Source organism: Lagopus leucura, unplaced genomic scaffold (genome assembly GCF_019238085.1).
Source record: "Lagopus leucura isolate 7727_CA_CO unplaced genomic scaffold, USGS_WTPT01 Super-Scaffold_73, whole genome shotgun sequence".
Taxonomy (NCBI): domain Eukaryota; kingdom Metazoa; phylum Chordata; class Aves; order Galliformes; family Phasianidae; genus Lagopus; species Lagopus leucura.
In genome coordinates, this window is record NW_024962252.1 from 36,538,751 (window position 1) to 36,548,333 (window position 9,583).

Consider the following 9,583-nt stretch of genomic DNA (forward strand, 5'->3'; position numbering starts at 1 on the left):
CTTTGCTGAATAGCATCGTAAGATGATTCAACATCTTAGAAGTTAATGTAGAATATAGATTTTTCTTGGATTTTTTTGTTTGCAGTTAGCCTTGTTGGAGCACAGTGCCATATTGCAATTACACCTGGCCACTTCCCCATTAGTTTACTGTCCCATTTGTGCTGCCAAATTTTTAATGGGACTACCTGCAGTAGTCTTAGAGATGGCATCACCCAATTTATCAGGTTTATAGTGAGGGCCATACCTACAGTTGCACTAGTCAGTGAGAGAAACAATAAGAAAGCTGCTAAAAATATCATTCTTCTACATTCTTTTTTACAGAATCACAGAATTGTAGGGGTTGGAAGGGACCTCCAGAGATCATCGAGTCCAACCCCCTGCCAAAGCAGGTTCCCTACAGCAGGTCGCACAGGTAGGCATCCAGGCAGGTCTTGAACATCTCCAGAGAAGGAGACTCCACCACCTCCCTGGGCAGCCTGTTCCAGTGCTCCGTCACCTCACTGTAAAGAAGTTCTTGCGCATGTTTGTGTGGAACTTCCTATGCTGCAGTTTCCAGCCGTTTCCCCTTGTCCTGTCTCCACTCACCACTGAAAACAGTCTGGCCTCACCATTCTGCCCCCCAGACCTTAGATATTTATAGACCTGGATCAGGTCCCCTCTCAGTCTCCTTTTCTCAAGGCTGAACAGACCCAGTTCACTCAGCCTTTCCTCATAGGAGAGATGCTCCAGGCCCTTCACCATCTTTGTGGCCCTCCGCTGGACTCTTTCCAAGAGATCCCTGTCTTTTTTGTACTGGGGAGCCCAGAACTGGACGCAGTACTCCAGATGAGGTCTTACCAGGGCAGAGTAGAGGGGGAGGATCACCTCCTTTGACCTGCTGGCCACGCTCTTTTTAATGCACCCCAGTAAGCCATTGGCCTTTTTGGCCACAAGGGCACACTGCTGGCTCATGGCCAACCTGTCGTCCACCAGGACACCCAGGTCCCTCTCCGCAGAGCTCCTCCCCAGCAGGTCATCCCCCAACCTGTACTGGTGCATTCAATTATTCCTCCCCAGATGCAAGACTCTACACTTGCTTTTGTTAAACCTCGTCCGGTTTTTTTCTGCCCAGCTCTCCAGCCTATCCAGGTCTTGCTGAATGGCAACACGGCCTTCAGGCGTGTCAGCCAATCCTCCCAACTTCGTATCATCAGCAAACTTGCTGAGGGTGGCCATTATCCCCTCACCAAGGTCATTGATGAAGATGTTCAACAAGACCGGACCCAGCACAGACCCCTGAGGAACACCGCTAGTTACAGGCCTCCAACCGGACTCTGCACCACCAACAACCACCCTCTGCACTCTGCAATTTTAATCACTAATATTGTGATAACACTAAAAAAAAAAAAAACAAAAACAAAAACAAAAAAAACTTAAGAGAGAATACAGCTCAGAAGGGAAAAAAGAGTTGCTTGGCTGCAATTGATGCATCACTTTGAGTAATACGAGATGAAGCAACATGAGCAAGACTCCAGTACATGTCTTTAGAACTATTTTTACCATTACAATTAATTATACAATAGTTCAGGTGAAAAAAAAGCATAAATTAAAAGAACCAAAATTCTTATCTGGGCTTGAATATACTTCAGTAAAAATCAAAAAACTTGTGATTTACTTCTACCTCGTTAATGGAAGAGATACAGCAGACAATGGAAAAATTGAGAAGTTGGGTAAGCAGCAATGTTAACAATTGCTGCCCTCCACTAATTCAGTTGTGCACTTCACCAACTCAGCATGAAGTCTGTGTTAGAGAGAGCTTTTAGAACACTGTCACATTGTATTTATGTGAACAAAATAGTATTTTTTATATACATAAAATATCCTGCAAAGGTAAGCATAATCCTACAGGTCCCTACCTAAGCTCTCTTACCTTGTTCCTCTTTCAGGTTCCTGTCCCTACTGAAAGAAGGTTTTGCTGCTCATGAAGCCATAACCGAACCATCGTATTTTACTCTTGAATTGGGTAAAATGACACAAATTTGAATTTTCTAGTAGTTCAGCAGGGTCCACATAGTAGCCAGTGTATCCCTGCAGAAAGTAGGGCATTAACAGAGAGGTACATAAAGCAACTTTTACAATACTGATTTCATAAGCTTCCATAACAATGATTTAATTAAGAAAAAAAAAAAAAAAAAGAAATATCTTTATTTTCATGTCCGTGTAACAAGAGATGAAATTCTTGTAATAGCTTGCTCTTTGTCTTGGAACAAAGAGCTTTTCAGAATTAAGTGCTCTGGACAGTCTTGAAGCTACTCAAATAATCTGTAACACAGAGTTATTAATTTTATTTTACTGCTACGATGCTCATAATAAGATTACAATACTTCAAAAAACTTCCCATTAAAAGACACGTCTTTTTTTCCCCAAATAAAAGGGCAGTTGAGATAACTCTGGCCAAAAGCTTTGTGTTGCAATGTATTTTTAGAGATAATTGCTAGGCGCTACTAAAGACATCTTATGATGTTTGCCCTTTCTTCTAATGTTTCTAAAAAAAAAAAATAATACTGCTTCAAAGCAGTGCTATAATAAAAAATATTTTTACAATCGTGTTAAATGTTGCCATTAGATTCTGTTCTCCCCCTCAAGAGTCACCTAACAAGATGTATTTCCCTCAACTTGAAATGGCTGAAGTTAACCACAGCGCACTCTATCTGTCGACACTGAAAAAAAAAAATAGAAAAAAATCAATTTGTATCTAATAACAGTTCTTAAACGCATAACTGAATTTCACTGCCCTGCTTCCACTTCCTGACAGTATGCCCACAGCGTATATTAACAGGAAATTACATACACGCACACATGGGCAAAAATTACTTAAATTCACAGATAACAAGTTTTCACACCCATGCCCATCCGTCACATAAGCACTGGTAGTGAGCACGATATCCTGCATTTTACCAGCATGCCGTACTACCAAACACTAAAAACGCTGTGAAATACTTATGAGGTTAATGAGATTCCAACAAACTGTGAGGCAAGGATGGAGGTCACAGTCAACACACTTCAACCAATTTTATCTTTCAGGTAGATGAGAAACAGCACAAAATTCTGCCCTGGAGTGGAAGCAGCAGCATCTTGTACTTCTGAGAATTCCCTTCTCCCACAGCTGTCGTTAGGTACAAGAGCTCATTACTCCATTACAAATTCGACAGAAGAAATGCTGTCTGCATCCTCTACATTGGCTTGAGTCACTCCCAAGTTGCAGACTCACTGTTTGTCCTTAAAGGGCCAAAAAACTTCAGAGACTCAGCTCCTCTACTTCCATCTTTAAGTAGCAGATCAATATGGACTTCTGAAGAGAGCCTTGAGATCTACGGAGTTCACAAAAAATAGCCACAGAGAAACCTACACTACTACACTACTATGGGAATATCCAGTCTAGTGGGAATGCATGCAGAGAGGTACGGCTCCTAACACTGGAAGCTGACATAGAAGGACATTACTTGAGGTTTTGAGCATGCACACCAAGTGCTATAGATATATGTATATCTATATATATATCATAGATAGATATATGCAGAGGAACAGGATGCCCAAGGAGGTTGTGGATGCCCCATCCCTGGAGGCATTCAAGACCAGGCTGGATGTGGCTCTGGGCAGCCTGGTCTGGTGATTGGTGACTCTGCACATAGCAGGGGGTTGGAACTGGATGATCATTGTGGTCCTTTTCAACCCAGGCCATTCTATGATTCTATGATTCCATATATCCATTTGTGCACATTGTCCAGCCTCAGTGCAAAAAGGCTAGACTAGAAGAGCATTTCTCAAACTGCCTATGCTACTTCCTAGAGACATGGCATTTCTAAACAACAATGAATAGCGTCCTATAACCTGATTTTGTAAGCATTTATTTGTATTAGCCAAGTGTTTCTCTAGAAAAGTAGCTGCACCTCAGGCACCAAAACATTTGAGAAGGGAGGGAGCAGGGGAAGCAGATGAGTGCAAATACAGCACACGGCTCTTCAGAGGAACAGAATCAAAAAAGCCACGCACATTATACAGTTCTTTTTTATCACAATTAAACTGCTTTTCTCCCTTTTGTGTCAGTATTTTTGTTCCTAGATAAGAAAAATGTAGCAGCTTGTCCTTCCCCTTCCCTCCATTCCTACAGTAGGTCTTTCTGTTCTTTCACTGCAGAAAGAAGACCTACATTCCAAGCAGAACGTCTCCTGCATTCCCTTTCTATCATGGGAGAGACAGAGAGAAGAGCTGCATTAGCACTAATCTCAGTACTCATGCAGCTGTTATTCTTCAGGGGTACTGAACGGTTTTCAACAGCTCATTCTGGTCAAGTGCATGTAAAAGGCTTAGGACAGAGACCCTCATTCTTTAAAGCAGCTTTTTAACATATCACAAATAACCAGTGCCCTAAAACAAGGTGATTTATTTAATACCTGCCTAACTCAACTCAAAAACTGGACTGAGCGACAAAGCGCCACAGATATGCAGACTTCACTACAAAACACACCACAACTGACAGCTATCTGTTTCAGTACAGTTTTATAACTGCACGTCTCTATTCTGCAGCTCAGGTGTACATCAAAAGTGCACAGAGTTCAGCAAGCACATCGGTATTGTGCAACAGCTGACGTGTTACTCAGCTAGATTCATTCACCTCTTCCTTTCCATTTCCTTTCTGGATGCTGATCTTTATTCTGAGCAGCCAGCAATGGATAAGCACCTGACTAAGAACCTACTCATTACTGGACTTGCCTCAAATTGTTTACATTATAAGTTTGTGTGGATTACAATTTTTTTTTCCCTGTAATTTTCAAGATTAGACTTTTGGGGGAAAAAAAAAAAAAAAGGCTAAAGATTAGTTAGCTCCACTCGCTCTCTTTCAGTCCACCACAACATTTAGCTGTCCTATTTGGCACAGTGAGGGGGAGAAACACAAAACTACTTCTGTTAGAATCCATTACCTTGAAGCAGTTATGAAACTACAGCCCAAGACACGAGGCTGAACAATTAACCTTTTACAATAGCCTTATTGGCCTGACAACGAACACTGAGGAGGCAAAGTCTCTGGGACAAATCTGTTTAACAAAGTCAATTACCTGCTTGTTTGGTTTATCAAAGCTGAGGTAACAAAATGATAGGATAGCTCTTACTGTGACTACTAAAGGATAGCAAGTCCCCTCCTCCAAATACAAATACCAATCCCTACTGCAGGCTGCAGCAACATTCATATGGACTCTCAATGCCCTGAAAAATAAGCTCAGAAACACAGGAAACCAAAGCAGATCAAGTTTTACGCAGTATTTGAGAGAGGCAATAAGTTGAGTCACGGTCTTCAAGACAAGAGTGTTGAAACAGTCTTTCAAAAATTTATTCTAAAAAGAATAAAGATCAAAATCTTAACAGCTTGCCAAAAAGTTATCCTATTATAAACTTGGCATTAGGTAACACAGTTGGAGATCTCTCAAGGTAATAAAGCAATACAGATATACTCCTACTTCCCAAACTATATCGGGGCAAAAACAAACACTGACTTTCTTTCTTTCCCTTTCATTTACTCTACAGGCATTTACTACAAAACCACAGCATGGAAATAACTGTGAGATGTTAGCAAATATTAGCTACACCCAGGTTTGTAGTGCTAGCATGGGAAGGCAGCTGGGAATCACATACCAGTAATTCAAGGCAGAGCATCTTTAAGATAAAAGAGGGCACTGAAGGTTCAACCTCCAGACTACAAGCATTTCTCTCTTCTTCCAGAGTACCTCTAGCCCGCTCACAAATCAAATCCCCATCAGTGGCTGAAGTACATCTTACAATTTATTTTTTGCCCCCTCAAAAAGCTACAGCATATGTTTAAGGTGCCTTACTTCACATTGCAGAAGGGTCTTGAAGTGAGGCCAGCTATGCATTTTGCTTCAAAAGTTCACTCTGATCCCATCTCCTCACTCCTGGACAGGCTGAGCTGGGGCTGAAACAGCCACATCCAGCAGCACCTAACCTACTGCCCAGCACCATAAAAGCATTAAAGGTATCTCCATGCTAGGTCCTCTAGCACGGCTATGATAAAATACAGTTCCAGAACAAAAAACATTAGCTAGTCCTACACAGAGAGAACAGAGGTACTATTCAGTCTGGCCCTGTGCTGTGCCTTCCTGGTTGGCAAAACTGCTCTAAAATAGTACCAGAACCAACAAAGGATGAGAGGGAATGGCCTTAAGTTGCTCCAGGGGAGGTTAAGGTTGGATATTAGGAAAAAAATTTCCTCTCAGAGTGGTAAGGCAGTGGCACAGGATGCATAGGGAGGTGGTGGAGTCACCCTGGAGGTGTTCAAGACACATGTAGGTGTGGCACTGAGGGACGTGGTTAGTGGGCATGGTGGGGGTGGAATGGTAGTTGAACTATGTGATCTTAGAGGTCTTTTCCAACCCTAATGGTTCTATGGTTCTGTTCTATGAACACCACACATCAAAAGCTAACACAATGAGAAGATCTCTGTTCTGAAGACCAAAGGCTTCCCCTTAGCTTCCTATCTACGTGTGCTTTGATTTCGTGGTCTTTAAACTCATGAATTATTCTTGAAATAAGAAGCCATGGCTAAAAAGTATTTAACATCATCATAGGTTTAATTTATTCCTTATATGTTGTTCAAATTGTAGAATGAGTATAGCTTAATACAAAGCTGTGTGAAGACACTTGAACAACTAGACAAACCTGATGAAGCAAGAAAGGGCTTTGGGAGCTCTACGTGTGATCTTATGCAACACCTCAACTTTCCAAATACAAAGAGCCACACATAACAGAAAACAGCAATGACACCTGCCAGGCATTTTTTTTTTTTTTTTTTTTTTTAATGTAGGCATACAATTCAACTGTACACTGAAAATTGGACTACATACTCACATTTTAAAATCCATTAAGACAATTATGAGGCAGAAATCACTCTTTTTTATTTCCAATCATTGCAATGCCTGGTGACTTTCACTTAGTTTGACTCATTTCTGTACCATACCAACACCATAATAAAATTTACATTGTTTTAAAAAGTACAGCCTGATTCAGCTTTTTTAGAATCCACTACTAATTGCAGAGCGATATGCAATAGGCGCTCCACATACACATACACACACAAGACAAGGCTAGCTAGAGGGGAAGAGATGAGCAATGTTTAGTGGGAAGACCTACTTGGAAATTGGGAACAATCCATACACTCATATAGTAAAACTTACATTGCCACTTTCTAGCATTCTGTAAGAATAATCTCGTATTTGAAGATCAAACATAATGCTTGGGAAGTGTGCCCAAGGCTGACAAGATTTCTATGGATCCTGGTGCTGCTATCAGACCCCGGCACAGCAAAGCTGACAGCAGTGTCACTGCTGCACAGCATCTCAACCAAGTCAAATCAGCTGCTAAAAACTATGGAGCAATTAGACCTCCATATCAAAGCAAGTCTCCTTTTCTCTTTCACTACCTCTTCCCACCTTTCACCAGAACAATGATGGAATAAAAAAAAAAAAAAAAGTTGCATTTGGAGGAACAGTTACAGTTACTTTCTCTCTCTGATTCCCTCCTCCTGAAAAAGCAACCAAAGGATGACAAAGTATCACACAGATACAGTCAGGACTCTTTCTGCCTAACAGAAAGCACTAACTCCTGAGCTGCACAACAGGTCGCAGAGAAAGGCAGAATCAGCCCTCCATTGGCCAGGGCCCTGGCAGAAGCCCCAGCAACGACGATTGGTAAACAGATGTGATTTAGCACCAAAATGCCATTTGTTCTCTTGGCTCCTTTTCTACATGCTCCTACATGGAAGCTTCACACGCAGAAGAAATACTCCACAATGACACCTGAGTTAAAGCACCCCACGGACGCCATTGCAAATGGCACACAGAACTAGGAAACAGCCATGAGATACCGAAACATGAAAGAAACCAGAGCTGCAGGGAGCTAAAGGGACTTCTCTCAGACAGTGACCTGCAAGCACCCTTAACACTCGTTGCTCCCAACAGCGGCAAGCCAGCACGGGGCAGCTCAGTCGCGAAGGGCATTTAACTGCCTTTAAACAGGGACAACTTCTACAGGTTTTTTTGGTCGGATCCATTTATTTATTTATTTATTTATTTTCCATTTCAGAACCGCGGTTGGTGCCACGGTGCTTCCTCCTCGACGAAAAATAAAGACAAAGAGGGAAACGACCGCGAAAGGGAAATTTTCAAATACCCAGAGAAACTTTCTAAAGCAGTTCGTGCCACAAAGCGGCATCCCAGAGGGCAGAGCAGACAGCAGCCCTCACAGCGACTTACGATAGGGAAACAATAGACCTGCGCGCGGGGAGAAGCGCGCTGCCGGCGGAGCAGCCCCTTGCCCCGGCCGTGACCTCGGGCACCCCGCTGTCGAACCCGGAGCTCTTCCCTCGGGCCCAGCCCCGCCGCCCCGCCAGCCCCGCGGCACGCAGCCGGCGCCGCCCGCCCCGTACGCAATGGCCGCTCCGCAGCGCGGCACCGCGCAGCCCCGCGCCGGCCGCCCCCCTCCCCGCCGCCCCTCCAGCTCCGGGGCCCGCTCCGCCGCCGGGCTCACCGGCGTGCTGATCCCGGGGCCACAGGTAGTAGGTGGCGGGGATGACGATGAGCCCCACGAAGCTGGTGAGGAAGTAGAAGAACGTATTGCCGCTGTCGTCGTACTGGAACTGCTGCCCCGCCATGGCCGCCCGACCGCCGCCCCCGCCGCCCGGCGGCCCCCGCTCTCGCCCTGCCGGCTCGCGCGGGGCCGAGGCAGGCGCCGCGCGATCCCGCGAGAACGGCCGCGCCCCCGCCCCTCGCCGCGCGTGAGACGTGTCACTTTGCAGCCACCATAGCCGCTCTGGCGTCACGAGCCGCGCGCAGCCGCATCCGCCACGAGCCCCGCCCCGCACCTTCGGCGTGGGGCGACCGCACAGCTGCCGGCCGGGCTCCTCCCGCCCGCGAGGTGGCGCTCGACCCGCGCTCCCCGCGTCGTGGTCCCGCGGAATGCGGAGTGCGCGGGTACGCGAGGTGCTTAATGGTGGGAGGAAAGGAGCGCGTCTCACCAGTGCCCCAGTGTTTCGATACGTGTCAGCTCGGCTCACTGGGAAAACGCCGGTCTTGTCCAACAACGTCGATGACCCAGAATAAGGGATAGAATGCATCCTCAGGAGTTTGATGATGGCTGCTGGGAGGGTTGGCTGACAAACCAGAAGGCTGTGCTGCCATTCAGTGAGGTCTGGGCAGGCTGGAAAGTTCAGCAGAGAAGAACCTAATGACATTTAGCAAGGGAAAGTGTGAAATGCTACACTTGGGGAGGAATAATCACGTGCATAATATCATCATCATCATCATCACAAGTTAGGGCTGACCTGCAGGAGAGGAGCTCTGCAGAGAAGGACCTGTGAGTTCTGGTAGATGACAGGTTGGCCACCAGCCAGCTGTCTGCTCCGGTGGCCAAGAAGGCCAATGGGATCCTGGGGTGCATTAAAAAGAGCATGGCTAGCAGGTCAAGTGAGGTGATCCTCCCCCCTCCCATCTCTGCCCTGGTGAGGCCTCACCTGGAGTACTGTGTCCAGTTGTGG

The 9,583-nt window shown here is 45.3% G+C and overlaps 1 protein-coding gene across 1 annotated transcript in view; it reads right to left on the reverse strand.

Moving 5' to 3' along the window:
- Positions 1 to 8,727, reverse strand: part of SEC63 (SEC63 homolog, protein translocation regulator) — a 57,623-nt gene extending 48,896 nt beyond the window's left edge. Inside the window, exon 1 of the mRNA XM_042882631.1 lies at positions 8,578 to 8,727. Within this exon, the coding sequence (XP_042738565.1) occupies positions 8,578 to 8,701 (124 nt within the window). The 5' untranslated portion in view covers positions 8,702 to 8,727. The remainder of the gene's footprint in view (positions 1 to 8,577) is intronic.
- Positions 8,728 to 9,583: the final 856 nt, after the last annotated feature.